This window comes from Gavialis gangeticus, unplaced genomic scaffold, assembly GCF_001723915.1.
Source record: "Gavialis gangeticus isolate Ggan-Ray unplaced genomic scaffold, GavGan_comp1, whole genome shotgun sequence".
Taxonomy (NCBI): Eukaryota; Metazoa; Chordata; order Crocodylia; family Gavialidae; genus Gavialis; species Gavialis gangeticus.
The window spans coordinates 9,875,003-9,897,939 of record NW_017729003.1 but is presented as its reverse complement, the minus strand read 5'-3'; the positions used below and the strand labels follow the sequence as shown (position 1 = coordinate 9,897,939).

Sequence of the window (22,937 nt, the reverse complement as noted above, 5' to 3'; positions counted from 1 at the left end):
GGGGTGTGGCGGTAGCTGCTGCCATGTGTGAGCTTATTCCCCATGTCTGGCCGGCGGTGGGGGGGCAGGGAGGGGAGGGCAACATGCTCACACAGAGCGGCAACAGTGCATGGGGGGTGGTAGCAGCAGCTGCATGTGAGCTTCGCCGCCCCACCTGCACGGCTGGCCAGCCAGAAATTTTGGTTAATAGAGTATTCTGTTTGGTGAAGTACCAGATAAGAGAGATTTTACTGTACATTGTTTTTGTGTCCTTTGTTCTTAAAGTGTCCTTTGTTTTAACTTTTCTTTAGTCCCTTTTCTGGAATTTTTTGTTTGTTTGTTTCATGAAGATTTAATTAGAGTTGAAAATCTGCTTTAAAATATGTTCAAACAGCCTGATTTTATGTAGGAAGCCTTTTTAAATTTACTTCTCAGTATTTCAATACTAACTAATATTGTTCTATGTTCACTATGTTCACATCATTTGTATATAATGTACATTTAACATCTCCTGGTATCTTCACAGAACTTAACAGCTTATCATCCCAAATTCTCTGTGCCAATGGCTCCAGCATGCACACAAAAAGATAGGGGGACAGCGGGCATCCCTGTATTACCCTTGTTTGTGTGGGGAATCATTCACCAGTACCCAGCTTCCTGCCTTACTGTAAGACACTTTAATCCATCTGATCATTTTCGCAGGAAACCCCATTCTCCACAATACTTCAAACATGAAATCATGTTCAACCCTATCACAAGCTTTTCTGGGTCTAAATTCATTATTACCATGTTTCTTTTCCTCTCTTGCACATCCAGTAGGACATCCCTCATTAACTATAGGGTCTGGGATATCCTCCTCTCAAGAACGGCTCATGTTTGTTCTTCTTGTATCACATCTGCCAAGTAGTCATGCATTCTTTTGGCCAGTACTTTTCCATCAGTTTGTTATCTGCCCTTTAAAAGATTAAGTTTAATCAATCTATAACCCTTTAAAAGGGTTATTGACCTCCTGTTGCCTAATGCATCTTACTTTCACTTCTTGAATATCAAAATTACCCCACATTCCACAAAATCCTCTCATCTCCCCACCCTCCATTATTTCCTTGTATGTCTGTATTATATCTGTCCCCAGCTATTGCTGAAATTTTTCATAAATTCCACCAGAGGTTTGTCTCTTCCCAATGCCTTCCCTGTCTTGCATGCTTTTAAGCAGTCCTCTACCTCTCATATGTAACTTCTCCAGTGTTTCTTTCCTTCTCCAGTATTCCTTTTTTTACCCCCTCAAAGAAGACCTTCATTTTTCTTCCATCCACTCCTTTTGCACAGCTGTTTATAAAATTCTGCTGTCATGTGCAGTGTCTTCGCCCTCTCATTTACTTGGATTCCTTCTTCAGTTCTCACTGCTTTCAGTTCCTTCCTCCTTTTTCACCAAAAAACACTTACACCATCTTTCCCCTTTCTCCACCCAAGGTGCTCTAGTGAGAAAAATTACATCCATTTTCCTTTTGAACCATTCTTCAGTGTGTTGCTTTATGTCTTCCAGTTCTTCTTTTGCTCACATTCCTCATTCCTTGCCTGTAGTTCTTTTAGCTTTTCCACCTTCTTCTTCACTTCTCTTTGACTGATATTTCTGAAAAATTCTCTTGTTCTTCTCTTGATCATTGTCCACCACTCCTAGATGCTTCTGTAGTCTCTCTTCAGCATTCCCCATCCTTTTTTACAGTTCCATATATTCTTGACAGGTCTTCTCATCTTGTAATAATTGAACATTTAACTTCCATATCCCTTTCTCCTTACCTTCGCTTTTATCTGAACTCACTTCCATTCTCAACATCCAGTGATTGCTGAAGGTCACATCTACAATCTCCTTGTTTCCTATCTGTAATCCATTTGCTGTTAATTTAAAATCAATCCTTGACACTGGTCTTCCACTCAGTTCCATCGTTGTAATCACATCGCTGGTCCATACATCTTTTAAGTCTCCTTCTATTATTATATTAATCAGTACTTTTGATGAGCTATCTAGCTCCCCCCACCTTTCTATCCCCTCTCTTATCCCTCTCCTCAATAATGCAATTAAAATCCTCCACTGGAATTTGCTGCCTACATACACCTGTAATTTCTTAAACAGGGTGATCCTCTCTTCTCTTTCAGTTGGTGTGTATATATTAAAAATCTCTAACACTTTCTTTTCAAACTCCACCGCCATCCATTGCAGTCTCCCTTTGCAATTATTTGCACTAGCCTCACTTCTACTTCCTCACTCTTGAGCAAAATTGTGACTCCACCTGGTTTGTTTACATCTGACCCAGCCCACCACGATGGGCCCCATCCCCATATCTTTACAAAATGCTTGTAATCCCTTTCCCATGGGATTTCACACTCCTTTAAACATATTATGTCCACCTGACCCCACTCAATATTGGCATAATCTTATCTCGCTTTTCTTCTATAACACATTTGTGACATTTACAGATGCAATACACAAAGTCATGCTTGTCCATTTAAATTACACATCTCTACTACTTTTATGAGTCTTCGGTGCTTCAGCTTGATACAGTTGGCTCTAATCCTGCCCCTCTACATCCCCATAGTCTTTGCCAGTTCTTTTATTGCTCTGATATTCAGGAAAGGCTTCTTTTTCCCTTCTCCCCAACCTTTCCGCTCCCCTCCTCCCACTTTCCCCTCACCGTTAATTGCAGACCAAATTAACTCCAATGGATTTTTCATCAACTTATATCCTTCTCCTTCTCTTTCTTTGTCTGCCTTGTTGCCCACTTTCCCTTTCCTGTCTTTGCTGCTCCTCTGTAGCTCTAGCTTTATTTAAGAAGAACCTTGGACATCACCCACTGTAAGTGTCCATCCTTCTTGCAAATAACATACTACTTGGCATTCTGCTGCCCTGTGCTCTTTCCCTTTACATTTGTAACATGTTGGATACTGGTAGTATGTGGCCATATGTCCTTCCTACCTACACTTCCTACGGAGTTTAGGCTGTCCAGAATACACTGTAAACCCTTGGTGTGGCCCTACATGGATTGTTGATGCTAAGTACATTATCCTACCTGGACTCCTCTCATCCACCCTTGTTACTGCTCAAGCTCTCCATGATCCTGTCCATAGACCGTATTTATCACATTTGTTCTCAACATACATAACTGTTTTAAGATAATTCTTCAACCACTTTTCTATCTCCCTCATGTCAAATATATCCATATCCATTTAAATAATTATTGTCCATTCTTATATCTTTTCTCCTGCAATCAATCTTTTCCTCTCAGGTTCTTCTCTCTCACCTACTGCCGCATACATCTTCCAAAACTCCTCATAACCTTCTCAGCTCCAATACAAGAATTCCCAAGACTTCCAGTTAGGAAAGGGAGATGCTCTATTTTAACATCTAAAACTTCAAACAATATTTTTTCTATAAATTCATACTCATTCATCATCCAACTTCTCTTTTCTCCTTCCCCTAATACTGCTTTTCTTGTCAGGCTTAGATTATCTGCCATTCCATCTCTTGCTTCCTCCCAACCTCCTTTCTCTTTGTGGGTCCAGTTTATTCCTCCCATTAGTCATCTTCTTCCCTTCAATCACTGCTTCCTTCCTCATTTATCTCTCCTGACCTCCTCTCCTTCCCTTCTATTTCATCCCCTCTTTACTACTACCTTTGTGCATCCTTCATGAGACTCTTGATTTTTGCTTCTGCTCCCTGATTTGCTTCTTATCTTTTGATTTATTTTGTGTTCCATCATGCTCACTCTTCTCTCTTAAACCACCACTGATGCTGTTCTAGGTTTCAAGAACTCCCTTCTCCTTCTCCATCTCAGTGCTCTGTCAGTAACTGCCCCCACCCCGCACCCCCATGCTCCTGGCATCAATCAAAGCAGTAAAACTGGGCTTCCACCCAATCAATACACTTGGCTTGGCTTGGCTTGGCTGAGTGCTGCTGATGAGAACCTACCACAATGATAGGTTAGTGCAGCCCATCTGAACAAGGTATATGGTAGTGCCCATTAAGCACAGTCCCACTCAGTGCCAGCTCTTTCAAGTCATGGTGAGCCACTACATTGCATACATTTTTACTTCCTCTTCACTCCCACAGCTGAGCTGTGCCTTTCTTTCCCATTTTTAATGATTCCTGTTTTTTCACCAGCCTTAAATGTCTGGCAAGCATCACCAAATGGGGCCCCAAACAGTTTCATAGTCAATAGGATCAGAAGGAACATAAGCAGATCATCAAGTCCGACCCCCTGCCATGAACAGGAAAGAATGCTGGGATCAAATGACCCTAGCTAGGTGATTATCTAGCCTCCTTTTGAAGACCCCCAGGGCAGGAGCGAGCACCACTTCCCTTGGAAGTTGGTTCCAGATCCTAGCTGTCCTGACTTTGAAGTAGTGCCTCCTGATGTCTAGCCTGAACCTACTCTCAATCAACTTGTGGCCGTTATTCCTAGTGACTTCGAGTAGTGCTTGGGGGAACAGGGTCTCTCCCATTTCCCATTCGTCCCCCCGGTAAGTTTATAGATGGCCACCAGATCCCCTCTCAGCCTTCTCTTATGGAGGCTGAACAGGTTCAGGTCCCATAGCCTCTCCTCATAGGTCCTGCCCTGCTGCCCCCTGACCACGTGAGTGACCCTTCTCTGGACCCTCTCAATGCTGTCCACATCCCTCCTAAAGTGTGGCGCCCAGAACTGGATGCAGTACTCCAATTGCAGCCTGACCAATGTCACATAGAGGGGGAGGATCACCTCCTTGGACCTGCTTGTGATGCATCTGTGGATACATGACAAGGTCCGGTTACCCTTACTGACTGCGTCCTCACATTGGTGGCTCATGTTCACCCAGAATCCCGCTGTTATCCCCTCTCAACCTGTCACATAAGATTTGTGTGGTCCTGCCCTCTATGACGTGAAGCTGGACCAGGTTGTCCTGCACCTCATCTGCATATAAATTTGTCAAGCTTCCCAGGACTCATGACAAGAACACTTGCTTCCAGACATGGGGTGAGGGGGAGGTAATTAGCACAAAGATCCTTTGGCGGGGGGTATCTGGAGTACACTCACATACTGAGCAGTGCTGAGTGTTGTGGTGTCATCATGACTTAAAATGCTGTCGACTCTGGTGGGCTCCAGCCCAATGAACTATGTGGTGAATCACAAGCCTTTGGCATTGGACTAATATCAAGCCTCTTGAAGGCTCAGATCAAGAGTACTACATATAAGTTGGTACCAAAGTGCTCCTCAAAAGTGTGTTTATGGAGTACCTATGCTAAAACTGGAGCAGTTTCAAAAGAGGTAAGCTGCATTAGTTCTGGATGATATAACTGCATAGGTACTACATGCAAATTGCTGTAGCCACGTTTAATTTCAAGGTTATTGTTTTCAAATTTTCTCCTCACTTCTATGTGCTCAGGGACAGCAGGGTCTGGCAGTAAGGAGAGGGAGAAAGGGCTGCTAGGGTAAAAAGTTTGGGGGAAGCAAAGAGCTAAGGGCTACCTGACCCCCAAAATTTGTTTCCCTTGCTGCAGCAGTAGAAGAGGGACAAATTCAAGGCAAACCTCTAATAATTAAATTCTATACCAAAATAAGTCTCAGACCCAGCTCAAATGCCCACAGTGGCCCAGGCAGCCGGGCTGCACCTGAGCTGGCCTGCCTCCCACCAGCTGGAAGTGTGCAACCAATTGGCCCGGAACCCTGGGGCACCAGGCCATAAGCATGCCACAAGCAGAGGCAGGGGGAATGTAAGCTGGGCACACTGGAAGTGAGCCTGGCTGTTCTCACCCCTGCCAGAGTTCCCAGGGAAGAACTGAATGTTCTCCCTACTGCAGGAGACCAGAGAGAGGCACCAGATATCCTCCCAGCGGCAGGTAGGCAACCTGCTACTCGCCCTGTGACAGAGGGGGAAAACAGCTGCCTTCATTGGGGCCAGGAAGTCTGGGGTAATCAGAGACATTCTTTACCCCACAAGCACCCCAGAGGCACTGCAGGTCCCTCTCCTGGCAGGTGAAGCTAGGCAGCCCATGATTGATGGGGGTTTTTTGTTTTTTTAACTGAAGCAATAATTATACCATTGAGTTTTTCTGTTAACATCCTGTTTAATATCTGCATGACCTACTGCATGCAGTAGGTCATAGTAATTTGTCAATATGTAAATGACCGTCGGTACATTTATTTTAAATCAGTTTATTTCAAAGTCAGTATATTTTGGTCAACTGCATTTTGAATTAACAAGGCTTCCCTGTATTAGTTCAGGTATTGTTTTCTAGAGGAAGTTGTGCCACCATATTTCAAGCCGCCTTCCAGTTTTTGCCGCATGTCGTGCTATATTTATATCTCTCCTCCACACTTTACACTTTGCTTTTTAGCCTTTGAATTTATCTTCACTTTTCCATTTTCCTAATTATTTCAGTTCTCAACATTACTGTTTTTGCCTTTTTTCTTTTCTCATGATATTACCTCTTCCATCTTTCCTTTTTATCTCACTCTAAATATTATTGGGTCCCACATAAATCCACTTGCATATTTCTAGTTTTGTGACTTCTCCTTCCGTTATGTTTGTACTTTGGTATCTTCTTTCTACAGCCCATAACAGTTTACCATTCAATATTATGGTGTTGCTTCTCACTCTCTGTCAGTCTCAGGCTGAGATTTCAGGGAGCTTTCCATTAAGTTTAGTTTCTCAAGGATTTTAAGGTCTTTTTTCTCCTTTATAATGTACTGCTGTTCTTGATGCATGAAGATAAGTTTAAAAGGAGAATCCCATCTGTAGCTTATATTTACATCTCTGGGGGGTGCATCTAACTGTGCAGTAGCCTGATACTGCCTCACTTAAAAGGCATTTGCTGATGCCACTGCGCAGTAACTCCAGTTACTGTGCTTTTATTTAGTACTTGCTCATACAAGTACTGAATAAATGTGCAGTAATGACTGTGCAGTAGCATCTTGTGTAGACTCACCCTGAGAGATGCTGTAATTTCACTCAGTTCTTTCCTTTTCTTTAATTTGCCTGGGGACAAATGGAAACACTTGTATTTTATATCCTCCCAGAGTAGGATTATAAATCTCTCTCTAACCTTCTTCAAAATCTGCTGCTCTTTCTCAAAACCATGCAAACGTAGTACTATATCCCTTGGCTTGTTTGAGTTAAGGGAGTGTAGCAAGTAATATGTGCTCTGTCTACAAGGATGGTTGCTTTTGTTTTCAGCTATAGGAAAGAAAGGAATTCCTGCTTTAGATATTCTGTTGGACCTCCCTTTTCAGGGTTGCTAACCCAGCTTTATTGACAATCTGCAAACTTTTTACTGACAACCAAACTTTTTTACTGACATACCTTTTATAACAATTCTGCACAATATGTTAGTTTGAGTCGGTTTCTAGTATCTGTAAATACAGGTACTAGAAAAACAGTGAACCATACTGTACATGTAGATGCTGACTGGGAACAAATTGCTCCTGGTCAGTCTAGGCAGCAGAGGGCCACGGGGAGGGGGCAGGGAGACCTGTCCCAGCTCAGCAGCATGTTGCCTGCCAGTCATGTGGAGATTGGGACGGACCCTGGTCTCCAAATGGCTGGGAAGCCGCTGCCTGCCCAGCTGGGACAGCTTCCCCCTCTCCTCCCCATGCTGGGAGCCAGCCTGATCCACCCCAACCCCAGCTGGGATGGAGCTGCCTGCTAAGCCAGGACAGCTTCCCCGCACCCTCCAGAGCTTGGGGCTAAGCATCTGTGCCCCTGCCAGCCCAGGCCTGGCTCCAGGGGAGTCAAGCTTCCCCAGGTGCTGCAGGGCAGCAGAGCAAGGCAGGAGCAGCCCTGGCCTGCGCTGCTCCTGTAGGACTCAGTTTGCTGCCAGTCAGGGTGCACGGGTAGACATGCACCAGGGAGTGCTTTAATGAGCCTGAATTTTCTCTGCAGAAAATTCAGGTGCATTAATTACATGTATAGACATGCCCAGGATGGCTCAGTTCTTCTCTGACTGTCCCTCCACATCCAGCTTCTTCAATCAAGCTCTCATTTTCTTAGTTTTTATGGACAGCTCTGTTTTTTTGCAGACTTTACAGACAAGGGTTTTCAGTCCTCTTTTATGGACTGTTGTTGTTCGTAACCCTTTCTCTTTTTCACAGCTTCTGGGAGTTCTCTTATTTTTATGTTATTTCTTCTGCTGCAGTTCTCTAACTCTTCAATTTTCTCTGCAAACTCCTTTTCTTTCATTTTAACCATCTTAATTTTATTATGCAGATTTACTTCTAATTGCAGGTTTCTCTCCACCTTTGTCACCAGGTCTGTGACCCTGCCCCAATTTCTTTTATTTCTGCTTTGATATTATCAAATTATGCCTCCATATAGGATTATAAAGCTCTGATTTCTGAGATTAACTCACCAAAATTCTTTCAGGTCAGAGGGGTTGTTTTGTCTGTTTTCTCTATTCTTTCTGTTCTGTTTCCCCATACAGCAGCTATTTTTGACTTTGCAGATCCTTCTGAGTTAGTATCTTTTAGCGAGTTTCTTCTGAGGAAGCTGCTTCTCGGATCAGTTCCCTTAAGTAGGTTATGCATTCTACACACAGGGGAAAATGCTTCTGGGGAGTTAAGAGGGTCAAGGATCAGAGATGTTTTTAGAAGATGCTCTCTTGGCAGACTAGTTCCAGGTAACCATCCGCTATGGTGATGTCATGTGATGCCTACTTTTTTTCTAATAAAAGGATAAGTTGACCTGTTTCTCTGAACTCTTCTTTTCTCCTCAACTTACTAACCTTCAGGAATCATAACAATGGGAAAAGCCAACAGCTTTATAGAACATTTTCTTACTGTTAAAGGTTTTTGTAAAGACTGAAGAAAATAGTTTGACTTGTACAAGAAATACTTCTATTAAAAAATAAGGTTTTAACCTAGAAGGTTGTTTTATTTTTGTTTTGTTTTTTAAATAAAATTGACAAATGTCCGCTTTGTTCTGGTAACCTCTTTTTCATGCTTCTTTTTTGCATCCTTCCTTTTAAGAATGCAAGTCATCTTCCAAAACAGAAGTATTCTGCAAAGTTAACAGGTGTCCTTTATAGTAAAGTCCTATCCATCCCAATGGATGAGTGCACAATTCTAGTATGAGTTTGTGTGTGCTTGGACAGTATTTACCCAATTGGCCCTTATATCTATCATCTACTACTTGCAGTACGTTCTCAACTTATGGATAAAGCTCCAATCAGATCTTTTTATACAAAACACAAATCACTATAACTAGCACTGTGGTGCATGTTTCAAAATAAGGTCTATAAAAAGGTAGTATACATGAAGTGAAGCTCAATAAGAGTTCTAAAAGCTGTAATTCAGAATACATATAAACACGCTGGGGGTGGTTTTCATTACTGAGATAAAATTTTCCTTTGTGACTTGTCCCTGGGTGACAGAAAGCAGATCCCTTCTTACGGTTCTTTAGCCTGAATGTTTTATAAAATCATCAAAAGCATAAGCAACATTGTTCTTGTTATTAACTACTGTGAATGAAAGCAATTGCAGACCCAACATCTCATTCCAAAAATCTTGCAGAAAGTGAATTATTCTTGACAGATCAACTCTTCAGGAAAATACCTGATAGGTGTAAGCAAACAAATGGAGAGACATTTTGTACAAAACCTGAAGCCACTGGGTTTTTTTTTAAATAGGATGTCACTATTGCTGTTTGTTTTGTGTAGAATATCTTTGGATGCTTCAGGGATAGGTGTCTGTATAAAACACTTACATTGAACTGCACGGGTTGGGGAAGGGCAGAAGGTTTTAGCCTATTTCATTAGTAGTCAGAAATGTTCATATGGCATCTCTAACTGTCCCTTTCAGCCAACAAGTTTATCTGACCCACATATGTACTGAGAAAGTTAATTCTAACTAATGCAATGGCTCATGCTGTAAGTCCTGGTAATCTTTTATTGACAATCTTTTACTGAACCAAATGTATAGTTGGAAGAGATGTTAGGCAAGGGTACAAAGTGCCCTTCTTCAGGTCCATAAAAATCAGAAGTCTCTAACTGAAGAGAGGGTGTTTTGTTTTTTAACTCTATTGCAATGATTTCTGAATGAATCGCTAATTTTGGGAGTGGAGAAAATCACTGATCACAGCATGGTAACTCCATTTTGCTTGCATTTCAGTCTTTGATCTGTTTTATGATCACTCCTTTAGCATTGGATACTGCACTTACTAAGGCATGATACATATAGGATAAAATCTTGGGCTGAAGTCAACAAAAAAACTCCCTCTGACTTCAGTAAGCTTAGGTTTTTATCTATACAAATACAATATTCAGGTATCTGCTTCAGGATAAGCCTTGATGTCTTTCTTAAACTTCTAAATATTTCTAAAAGTACTGCCTAATGATGAATGCTGGAAGCATCGCATCGTAGCAAGCAGTCCTTGCCATCAAATTAGCCTCCTGAGACTTCAGTGGGTTTCTCATTAGTAAGAATACTAAATGAAAGTAGTCTCCTCTGTAAGTAGTGTGTCAAAAAGCCAAGATTTCACTGCAGGAATGAAGCTCTTAAAATTGGAAAACTATTGGAAATGTCCCCTGGCTGAAACCTGATAACTATAAAAGCAGACATTAATTTTGTTTCTTTTCTGCCCACAGTTTTAGTGCCCTCCAACATAGCAATTTAATGATGAGTTTAATTCCAGGTAGGAGATGCCAATTTTTACAAAGTTCTCCTGCCATCACCTGGGTAACTGTTGCACATTTTGAGCACATGGTTTATAGCAGTATAGTGTGGTTGGTTTGTCTATCTAAAAAGAAGACATGCAACACCAGCTAACATAGCTCTGAGAATGGTCAAAGAATCCTTTGAGGTGGCTTATAGCTGCTATGCAGTGCAAAACAACTTCAGTTGGGTTAAAGATCTTCTTGTCTCACTTATGTCTTATATGCACAACATAGGTATTTAAGAGGATGTTGCATGTTCAAAGAAGATAAGGTTTCAGTCAAGCCTTCTGAAGGTAGAAATGCCAGAATTAAGGTTGTCTGCACATTCTTTAATTAAATGATCACATGTAATTCATTTCCAGAGAATACACCTCTTTCCTCATCCTTCTATAATCTTGTCAGATTATTTCACCCTTCTCTTCTGCATTGTTTCAGTATAGGGGAGATCTCCTTTGTTCTCAGTTCTTATGAACTGCATAGCAGTAGCCCCTGGAAGACGGACACAGCAATTTTAGATAAGGTCCATTCAGTCACTGCAGTCCTGGGCAGTTGGGATGGCATGTGTGCAGTCATGTGGTACTTAGGCAATGCTATGTAACGGAGCAGACTCAGTGCAAATAGTATCTTCATCAAATTCAGCTGCCAAATTCTGAAAAGTCTCTACTGAGCTTGTGGGGGTGAGATGGATAGCTGAGAATGTTAACTTATGGTAAAAGGAATCTCCCTTCCAGATTTCAGATTCCTTCTATAAAGCATATCCTTTGTCGGAATCTGATTGCCCATGTTAGTAATTCAGCTAAAATCTGTTTATTGAATCCAAAGGGTAATAGGAGTGGTATGGTTATATTAAATGAATGTCTTAAAGTACTGTAATAAAATACCAACTATATATATTAGATGACAATGTTACAATACTTATTAATGACTGTATAATTACAGTGGCAAGCACTTGATCAGAATAAGTAAGAGAGATTATAGCTGTCTCATGCTGGCTGGCTTTAGCAGATGAGGTTACTGTAGCAAAACGCCATCCTCCACACACACCCACAGCCCCCCCAACAAGCCCCATACCCCCCAGCCCTCCACACCTCTCTAATATACAATATACATTTTGAGCTATTATGTAATCACCTCTATATACACAATGCAAACACACACACAAATCAGGACAAAAATATCTTTTAAAAATAAAATTAAAATATGTTATTGTGAATGTTTGATTTTTAGTATATGATTTAATTTTTTTCTGGTTCCAAGATAGCAAACCCCCTTCCCAAAAGGACAAGGGGAGGGACTTCCAGTGGCAAAGGTCAGCGGTTTGGGGACGGGGTTGCCAGTCCCAAGATGGCAACCGCAAGCAGGGCATCTGTCAGGGGGCAGGGCTACTCTTGCAGCCTTTGAGAGCTCACCAAAACTCGCTAAGCGGCCCTTTAGCTGAAATAATTGCCTGCCCCAGTTTTATCCCTCTAGATTTCCCATTACCTCATTTCCTTCTAAGTTCCAGAAACTAATCATATTGGGCACTAAAAGAAGTGACATTTATCATGCAGTTGACCCCTTAAAAGTGCTCTACAGCTGTGTCATGGCAGAAGTGCACAGCTCCAGAGCACTTTAAAAGTGTCCCAGTGCAACAGATTAACCCTTATGTAATGAGGTTTCAGATGAAGGCACTCCAAAGCCGAGTATTTTCATTAAATTGTGTCTGAACGGGGCTGAGCTGATGTAGCCGAGGCTTGCCCCTGGTGCTGTCTGCAGATTGGAGGGGGAAAAGGGAGGGGAGAGAGCTCCAGGCTGGAGTTTTTTCAGCCTGTGCTGGGGCGTTGGGGTGGGGATTGGAGCCCCCCCTGAGGCAGGGGGCTCCAATCCACCATCCCCCCCACCCTCAGCCCAGGCTGGACAAACCCCAGACCAGAGCTCCCTCCCCTTGCTTCTCCCCCTTCCATCAGAGAGCACTGGAGTTAGGAAGGGGAAAGGTAGGGTTAGAGGGGAGAGGCTGTAGACATGCAGTTCCTCCTGGATCGGCTCCAGAATGGAGCTCAACCTCTCCCCTGCCCCCTCCCCCTCCCCCCCCCAACCAACAAATGTCTGTTGGGCCTGGGGGTGTGGGGGGGAGTTACAGCAGGGATCTGTGTATCTGTCAGTGCCCATCTAGACCCAAACTTCCCTACATAAGTGTCTTGTTGCCCCAGAACAGTGAAACCTCTTCTTACTTTTGCTGTCCTGTTTTGATGAGTTTCACCCACTTTGCTCCTACGTTAACATATGTATGGTTCATCATACTCCATCCTGACAACAGTTGTATCTTGACTGTCTGTACATTTGTCTGTCTCTCTCCATCTTTCTCTGAAATCATGGATTCCTGAAAGATTGTCATGTTTGTACCTGACACAGGCAGCTAGTAAGGAGGGCATGTGGGGGCATGTGCCCCCCCTGAGATTGGCCCCTGAAAGTGCTGGGGGGCCCATTGATACACCCCAATTTGGCACCGCTCAGGATGGAGCCAGGCGTGGAGCGGATTCCCGCTGGCCCGGTTGCATGGCTGGGGACCGCGCTCTATTTCTCTACCCAACCCAGCACTCTAGAGCCCGGAGTGTCAGAGAGCACTCTGGCCAACCAGAGCATTGCCCCGCCTCCCTCCTCCATGCAGCCCCTCCCTCCCCCTCCCTTCCTGTAAAGAGCATGCTCTGATCAACCAGCAGAGGTGCTGTTCCTGCTGCTGGGAGAAAGGTAAGCCTGGGGCTCTTGCAGGAGGAGGGGGAGGCTGGCACAGGGAGGGGCAGCCCAGGGGGGTGATGTGCCTCCCCCACTGCCCCCAGTGTGCTCTGCCTCCCCAGACTCGGGAAGCACCAGTCGCCCATGGTACCTGATGTAATAAAACATCCCATCATCTATTACATAAAGTATATTTCATCATTCCTATTAGTGTCTCATCAAAATAGGTGTGAGTGTATCTAGTAAGAGAAAGAAAATATTGTTCTGAGTAATAAGTAGCTCATTTCTGTTTAAATTTTTCAAAAAATTCTGACACAAATTCAAACCGTGGAACATTTAGGACAAAACAGTTTGTTCTGCAAGATATAGACAATTAAAAACAGGGTTTTATAATGGAAAGGGTTGGTCAATCTTTACTATAAGCATTGCTGCCTGAATTTTTTGTATTTTTTTCTTTTTAAATCACCCGGAATATAAAATGACTTTAAATAACTTACAAAGATTTTTTGTTTTGTTCTTGTTTTGTTTTGTTTTTTTACCACTTCAGCTGTTCTCAGCAGCAGGAAGGATTAGGGTGAAAAATATTTTCATGTTGTGAAATAGGAATTTTAGGCACCTTGAGGATAAAGCTATTGTGATCTAAGGCTACTTTATTCCTAAAGAACATGTCTGCAAGGGGAGAGGAGTTTAATATTTTTTAATTTATGTATATTGGTGTCACACCTGCAGTTGACTTATCTTGACTTTTCTGAGCGTCTCCCTGGAGACATGACCTCAGAGCTGTTGTGGTTTCCCTGGTGGGCTTTTTGCAGTTATTTTTTTAACTTTGTGATGTCTCTTTGCCTTTTCCTTACTCCCCACCCCTGAAATTGCAGAACTTAACCTGGAAGGGAATTACCTGCATCGCCTGCCAGAAGAGATCAAAACCCTGTTACATCTCAAAGCCATCAACTTGTCTAAAAACAAGTTTCGACACTTCCCTGAGCAACTTACTGCCTTGAAAACTCTGGAGACCATCAACCTTGAAGAAAATGAGATTTCAGGTAACAGATTCCAGCAGGAGAGTGTATAAGGATCAAATGCCTTTACATTAAACAACAATGAAGCCCTCAACATGTCATGGAGAGCACTTAATTTAGCACTAATCTTGTTTCTTGGGTTCAAAGCAGCATTCTGGTTTCTGTTAAGGGAGGTTGAAATCTATTCTAGCAGTTTGTCTCTGTTTTAAAAAAAAGTCACAATTCTCATTTTATTTCATCATAATTTTCTCCAGAGCAACTAACTCTGATGCCACATGCTAAGGAGTATGGGACATGTACAAAACAAGCATGCTACTTATTGAAATTAGTAATAGAGCTGTTCCTGCTTATGTTGTGTTTAAATTAAATGCAAGTATTCTAGATGTAAGCAGCACAAGAAAAAGAAAGCTTTAAAACAGATCTGGTTTAGCTGGAGAGAGGCTCATAAGAAAATACAAACACAACATTGCCACTCAAATGTGACTCCTTTAAAAGCTGAATAGCTCAACTGGCTGGAATGGCATGATTTCCATCACAATCTATATTACTGATAATGCAAGGGGATTATCAATATAATATTTTGTTTCACATTTGTTATGTGTACACAGCAGTCCTTCAGATACGGAAAACTAAAGACCATGAGCATTAAACAGATAATAGAGAGTAGCTGAAAATTTGATCTACCAGTTTCGTATTCTTTGTAGCACTGTCTCTCAGATTTTTTCCTACTGTGTCCCTATATTGCCAAAAAAAAAAAGTTACAGCCACAAATTAAGAAGGTTTTGCAAGCAAAGGACATGACAAGCTTTCAAAGTTATCCTTACTTACAATAGTGGTAAACCTTACTTATAATCAGGGATCTCAGTTTTCCGTTTGCTACGAAAAAATGTGGTAACACCCGGATTTTCTCATTTTAAGGAGCAAAACGTGGGAAACAGTGAGTTTTGCTTTGCAGGCAATTCCATCCTGCAAGGGGCTGCGGGGATCAGGAGGAGAGTGGTCAGGCAGGGGGTGCCATGTGCATGTGCCTGCACTTGGCTGCCAGGTAGTGTGGAGAGCAGCTCCCACAGGTAAGTCAGGGAAAGGGGATTGCAGCCCCCATAGGGAAGGAGGGAGGGAGTCGGACAGGGCTGGGGCTGGGGCTCAGCCCATGTGGTGCATGGGGCTTGGGGCCTGGGGCCAGAATGCTTGGCCACAGGGCCCAGGTGGGGAGTGGGACGGAGCCCCAGGTGAATCGTCTGGGGGCCCAAGTGGGTTGTCTGGGGGCAGCAGGGTGGCTGTGCATGCTCTAGGGGGGACATGGGGGGCACATGCCCCAAGATTTGTGCACAGACCAGGGATAGGCTGCCTGCTGTGGGTTCAGGCTCCTGCCCTGCTGCCCTCTCCCTGGGCCTCTGTGGCCCAGCAGGCAGGACCCAGCATGGCAGGGCAGAGTGGGACAGGGAACCTTGGTACCATCATTATAAGCCCCATGCTGCCATGCAGCCCCACTCCCTTCACACCCAGCAACACAGGCTGGCAGTACTGAGTTCTGCCCCTTGCTGCTGCTGGGCAGGCAGGGCTGCCTCACCAGGGGGTGCAGAGGGGGCCATGGGTTTGGAGTGAGGGGCACCAGCAGGGCTGGGGGTGCTGTGGATGGGTAGGTCACTGGCATATCAGGGCTGCTCAGTGCCACAAAACGGAGGGGCGGGGGAACAGCTGCAGCTGGACACACATTCTGGTGAGCAAAGAGGGTAGGGGGAGCTCTGATTTCCCATGATAAAAAACCCCCCCCAAATCAAATGCCAAAATTTACAGGTATTTATAATTTATTTTATTATAATGAATGAGGCACTGATAGGTTTCCAGATTGCTTTAAACCCCAACCTTTCACCTTTTTAGGTGAGGACCATGGACCAGCAGACTGCAGACCAGCAGTGACTGGCATACTTAGTATAAAAAAAGGCTGGCTGTCAGTTCGCAGTATGCCAGTTACTTCTAGTCTGCTGTTTGCTGGTCCGCAGTCACTTCCAGTCTGGCAGCCAGCCTGCATGCAGCCTGGCAGCCAACCCCTCACAGCCTGGCACCGGGCCACGTCCTGGGGGTTGGGAGCCCCTGCTTTAAATTAGAAATATATCACTAAAATATTGTGCTCAACTGATACATATACGTGGAAAAATGCTGATTTGTGACTTTTTTTTTTTTTAAATCAGAGAATTTGTGATTTAAACAGAGAAAACCAGGATCCCTACTTATAATAGTGGTTAAACCAGCTATCAAATTCATTTAAAATAAATCAACATTAGGGAATTATACTGTACAACATGTTTTGGAGTTTGATTTCCAGTGCTTTCAAGTGGCCGGGCAGAATTCTTTCTTCAAACTGGTTCTCCTGCTGGACGGTATTATTTTTTGGCACTTCTCTTACCTCTTTAGCCTGGCTGTTTTCCCTTTTCTACACAGTGGCTTTTCCCTCTACTTCCACCAACTCACTCAGTCCCTCTTCCCCTTTTTTTCTTGCTAGAACCTGTTTTATCTAACCAGCATTCTTCCAGAACTGTGCTATTGAAATTTTTAGGCTGATTTTTTTCAAAGCTATCCAAGATAACTAGACATTCAACCCCTCATTGTCATACAGGTCTCTTGAGGGGTCTGTGACATATAGCCTTAATGTTTTTCCTTACTTTTGGCTTTACCAGGATTTTGGAGGATTCACACTTTTCTTTTGGTACTAGAAGGGGAAACTGGGGCTTTGCTCTGTCTCTACGCCCTTTTAGTTAAAAAAGAGTTTTAATGGCCTCTGGAATAAGCCATCCCCATCCCTCCCTTGTCAGATAGACAGCTTCTATATGACTTGGTTGAGGAATAAAATGGGGAAGCTAATGGCTATATTAGTTCTACAGAGACTTCCCTCAACAAGGGATGTGTGGAGTGCATATTATCCTTTCCCTCTTTGGCTCTGAACAAGGTCTTTGGGAAGGAAAGATGAATTTTAAATTGCACAGTTCTTATATGTGAATTAGATTTTTAAGGTTGCTTGCCAGCCAGCTGGCAAATTAGATTCTTGTGCTGTTACACAAAGAGCTGTTAGAAGCACGTTTTGAAAAGGGTTCACTGGAGATGGTCTGGTTTTTTTTATTTATTTAATGAGAAAGAAGGAATATATTCCTGTCTTTTCTCCTTCCCCCAATTATACAAAGGCAAAAATAATTGCAGAATTTTTCCCTGGTTGCTTGTTTGGCCAGATTCAAAATGATAATGGTGCAGAGAGTTGTGAATGCCTTTAGGGTTATTCCTCATATTTCTCACCTTAGAAATTGCAAACACAGATTGGTATCAGGAGCTTCCATATGTGTACAATTACTTTGCTATAATAACTAAAGTAACTAAAGCCAGAGACTGCTCATTTTAAAGAAAACTGTGTATGGCCTTAGTAATACATTTGGCAGTATCAGATATAGTTTCAAAAAGAGAACCTGATGCATTGAAATACAATATCAACTCTGCTTTAGCATATTAGTCTGGTTTTTGTATTGTCATGTTTTAACTCCTAAACCTGAAGTTTTCTGCTACTTTGGTCAGATTGTGACCCTTTTTCCCTCTGGTGTGCATTAATCACAGGAAAGAGTAGTTCCATTGAAGTTCTCTGGACATCCATTTTTAACATCAGTTGTTGCTCATCAGTTGAGTAAGGGGCTCACAATCTAGCCCTGAATGTGCCAGATATCTTTGCAGGGCTATATGATCAGTGCAAATCAAGAATATTTATAAGGGTTATATTAATTTTCCATGCCTGTTTTCTTATGTTAGGCCCATATCCAGCAAATTTGTCACTGAGGTGAAAGGAACTGTCAGACACTAATTCCTCTAGTCAGCTCTCATAAGTTCTTTGGCTCTTTCTCCTTTCCTTCCTATGCTGCTTTCAGTAAGAGATCAAAAGGAAAAAAGTACTGCACTAAATATGAGGCTAACTTTTATATCAACATTTGGATTTTACCTCTTCAAAATTTTAGATTATCAAACAAAAAGAAAATACAAAGATACAGGTTTGAACCTGATTGTATTAGATGTTTTCCTTTCAAATTCTATCAGATAAAGGAAACCATTTTTCTGGAAGTGGAATGATCTGAAACCTTGTCTCTCATTGTTGAGCATGGCAGAGAGTTGGTACGCAGAGTAAGCACAAGCGAGTTCCAACAGGAGCCGTCATTAAAAATGGTTGAGGTGAAGCAGCTTACATCATTGGTGATGCTATTAGTTATTGTCCCATCCTGCAACATCACATACTACCCTTTCCTGGGCTACCATACAGCTCTCCTGCTGCCCCTTCTTTCCTGGCACTGGGCCTCTAAGTGGAGAAATTACCTTAAATCATAACATTGCATATAGGGAAAGTAGTGTAGTCTAAAAGAATGAAATCTAATTACAAGTCAGGGAGCCCTGCATTTTTGCTCCTGTTTTGCCACTCAGTCACTGTGCAGCCACTGCTCTGTCTCATCTGTAAAAGAGTGATATAACCCTTTACTGTATTGCAAAGTCAGTGTCATCAGGAAGCTGAGATTCTGTCATAGGAATGAACCTGCAAATTGTCCAGAAGCAATTAGTTGTGCACATCACCTGTGTAACAACGGCATGATCTTATCATTACCCTCTATGAAGAACTTGGGGCATTATGCTTCATTGTTTCTTGACTAAACAAAAGTGATCTTTATTGTATGCATAAATTGAGTTAATATGTTAGCAGGGTTTGTCAGGAAATGCACCCAGATGTGGTCGGGGAGAGTATGGATTCCATTAGTGACATCTACTGGTATGTGCTTCAAGGACAATAACAAGCAGAGGAACAATCCACTTCAAAGTGCACCTCTTCTCTTCTGAGCCATTGGAATCAGCTTAACTCAAAGAACATAGACAATGAAAGTACTTAGGCAGGATTTAGTAAGAGGTAGGCTCTGTGAAAGGACTAGAGATGGTTTAGATCTTAGATGAAACACCACTCCATCTAAGATGAAACACCACTCCACCAGTCGTGTTTCCAGGATAGGATTGGCCTGCTTAGGATTCGTAGTAAAAGAAACATTATGTTTAAAAAATCTTGTTCTCTTTTTTTATTCTTGCTGTTGCGATAAAGCAATAGTTTAAAAGAGGCTGTTTGGGGGACAATATATTAACCACAATTTGTGCAGTTTGTGAAGTCAGAAGTTATACCAGTTCCCCAAGTAAAATAAGATGTATTGGCAAAAGGACTCTAATACTTATATTGTTTTTATATTACGGCTTTTGCCAATATAAGAATATCAGTAAAAACCACATGACCCAGCCAACAGTATTAGCAGTAAAAGTCTCTAGTGTAGTCTTGGAGTTGCACTGTCTGGAGGAAATGAGATACTTTGCAATAAAGTATTAAGATTACGCAAAAGAGCAAGTCTTCTCTACCACTTTGCTTAGTGTAGAAAATGAGCCTGTTTCTGACTTCAGTTAAATCCAATTGGTTTTTCATTTGTACATCAAGGATATGAGTCTATTCTGCTGGTAGAAAAAAATTATGGCCAAAAGCCATGGAGCCCTTGAATTTCCTCAAGGATAAATCAAGAAACAAAAGAATTCTTAGCTTTTTCTTCCTTATTCTCTTGGCTTGGCTTAGCTTGGCTTGACTTGACTTTTCAAATGCTTGGAAGGGTCTTTCATGATGTGGATGTTTCAGAAAAAATGCAGAGTAGAGGAAGATTTAAAGCTGTGCCATTGATTTAGGCAGTCAGGTGTAGCAGCACCTGCATAATGCATGGTTAAACCCTATGATGCTTTGCAGAGGTTTGTAGATTTTAAGCCTCAGCTTAACAGGTTTCACCTTCACAGGGGGCTGGCATTCTTTTAAGCTGAAAGAAATATTGGGAACGTACAAGGACTGTTTCTTACAGAAAATACTTTGTTTTCTCAATTTTATTGTTGGGCTTCCCATCCCCTCGGAATGCATTAAATAAAATGGCCTTGCCAGTGCTATCATAAAAATGGCACTGTTTATTTTCCAGTGGTATCTGCATAGGTTAATTCTACAAGGGCCAAGAAGTCCCTATGGCAAATTTACCCTTTTGATGTTTACTGATCAGTACTGACTCAACTCCTGTTCTTCCTTCAGCAGCTATATGGAGGTCTCCCATCCAAGCATTGTTTCTGGTTAAGGCAGAAAATTTATCTGGCTCTTCCCCCATCCTTGGAATTTAAAAATACATCCGATTCAGACTGATTGTGTGTAGCCGCTGGGCCTCAACCAGCCGCTCTCGTGCAGCTCTCGCTCAAGTAATTGGTGTTAAGCGCCTCACGGGTTCGTATCTCTGCCTGAGCTGTTTTTTTCCAGCCAAGTCTTCAACCCCATGCTCGCTTGCCACGACTCGTTGGACCTCAGTGTCTGGGGTTGTTCACCAGGCGTGCTCGTTGACTTGTGGTTCTCCCAGCAGTTACTCATGGGGATCCACCACCCCTACACCCTGGCCTCACTCCTCCTGTGGAGCGGTGTCCAAATGGCCGACGCCTTTCTCCTGGGACCCCTTAAGACAGGGCAACCCCAGGGGCTCCAGCACTGTCTACCTAACTTAAGGACCCGATTCCTTCTGATATCCCTGGAGCCCAGGAAGACAAATCAAAGAAGAAAAAAAAGAAATGGCTCCAACACAATCCCTGGGCTCCCTGCCCCTTTAACTTCCCTTCTACCCCTCCTGGGTCTCTAAGAGGCACGGCGTGCCTTATCCCTTAGGTTGTCTGGTTCCCTGCCTACTCCAAGGCACCTCCAGGTCCGGCGGCGATATCCGCCCTGACAGCAACCCTTCTGGGGTTCCCCCGTAGTCCTCCTCTCCTGGGTTGGACTTCTTCAGGTGTCCCACTGTCCCCACACTCCCACCTGCAGTTTGTTCCGTCTCCCTGGCTCGTTCCACCACCGCCTTCGAGTGATGCTCCTGGCGTCCCTTTGTCATCCCATCTGAGGCACCGTCAAGGTGATCTTCCTCTTCCTGCCTGCACTTGTCCCAGCTGGTCCTGCTCCCCAGGTTCCGCGGCCCGGGACGCCTTTGCTGTCAGGGTTAGCCGCAGCTCTGCTCCCTGATTCCCCACCGGCTCCGCAGCTTGTGCCGCCATTTTTATCTTCGCCAGCCGGCATTTGGCGCTGATGTCACCAGCTGGCTGCAGCTGGATAAACAGGCGGCTGATGAGCCACGTGGGCTTTGCCTTCTGCCCTTCGCGTGCTGTACTCCAAGCTGTCGGTTAAGTATTTGTCCTTATGGCATGTCCCGGGACATTGTGATTATTAAATTGCCAAATTAACATGTTCTCCCTTTCTTAAATGGACATTGGCCTGCCAAGTTATTGGTGACTGTTTTTTCTGCTTGTGTTTTGAGGCACAGACACATGAGCACATTTAATGATCTCCTTCTACTCCCCTACTCCTTGAAATACTATAACCAGGATTTTTATAAATCCTTGTATCCTGCCAGCTGATCACAGAACAGAATGTGATCAGAACAGATTGCTAAAGCTAGTTTGGGTGGAGTAACTAGTTTATGCAGGCAGAATAAGCTCTTTCATATGTCTAAACAAATAAAGTAAATAAAAGGATATAATTCTGTTCTCACCTGCATAAATCAGAACCAGGAATCACGGGCATACATGGAGCCTGTGTAGTTAAAATGGTACATATTTGGTGAAAGGAATTCAGCTGGTGATGCACAAAGAAAGATGCTTCCTGTATATGATCACTGTTACATGGTATTTTTAATCATAGCAAAATAGGGCTGGAAGGGACCTCAAAAGTCCAGTTCCATGCTCACAGCAGGATCATACCTATCTAAACCATCCTAGTCAAGTGTTTGTCTAACCTGCACTTGTACTTCCAGTGATGGTGATTCCACTGCCTTTCAAGGCAATCTTTTCCAGTGCTTAACCATCCTTATAGCTAGAAAAGATTTTCTAATAATCCAACTTTGTTGAAGTTTAAGACCATAACTTCTCGTCCTGTCCTTTGTGGCTACAGAGATTAATCTGTCCCCATCTTCTTCATAATCCCTCATCAATTTGAAGATTGTTACCAAATCTTTCCCCCCAAGTCTTCTCTGCTTCAGACTAAATAGTTCCAAGTCTTTACAAGTAGGGGTGCACCGATAGAGATTTTTGGGGCTGATACTGATAGCTGATTTTTAAGGAGGCATATTGGCCAATTCCGATCTGATTTGTGATACAGCTGCATCCAGCTGGTAAGTCTGTTGTGGTGGAAGGGGCGGAGGGTGGGCGGGAATGGGCATGGGGGGCAGATCAATGCTCCCCATGGTGTAGGAGGGAGTGGGACTAGTAGACATGGAGCTGCAGCTTATCCAGGAGGCACGGACTGGGGGGTGGCTCCTGCTGCTGTGCGCACTCTGGGAGGGCATGGGGGGAGTGGTATATGCCCCTCGGATCTGCGCAAGGTGGAAAGGATGGGCTACAGCTGCCGGCTGGAGCCAGGGCTGCACCAGGCTCTTCTTGGCAGGGGCTGGGTTTAGGGCAGGCGGTGGTGGCGCTGGGAGGAGGCTACGAGGGGGGGGGGG

The 22,937-nt window shown here is 43.3% G+C and overlaps 1 protein-coding gene across 2 annotated transcripts in view; it reads left to right on the top strand.

Annotated features, from left to right (window-relative positions):
• The window catches only part of LRRC20 (leucine rich repeat containing 20), a 223,973-nt gene that overhangs the window by 102,198 nt on the left and 98,838 nt on the right, over positions 1–22,937 (top strand). The window contains exon 3 of one of the 2 annotated variants that reach the window (XM_019507803.1): positions 14,245–14,412. The exons of the other annotated variant lie outside the window; for it this stretch is intronic. Within the exon in view, the coding sequence (XP_019363348.1) occupies positions 14,245–14,412 (168 nt within the window). The remainder of the gene's footprint in view (positions 1–14,244; positions 14,413–22,937) is intronic. 2 annotated transcript variants of the gene reach the window in all.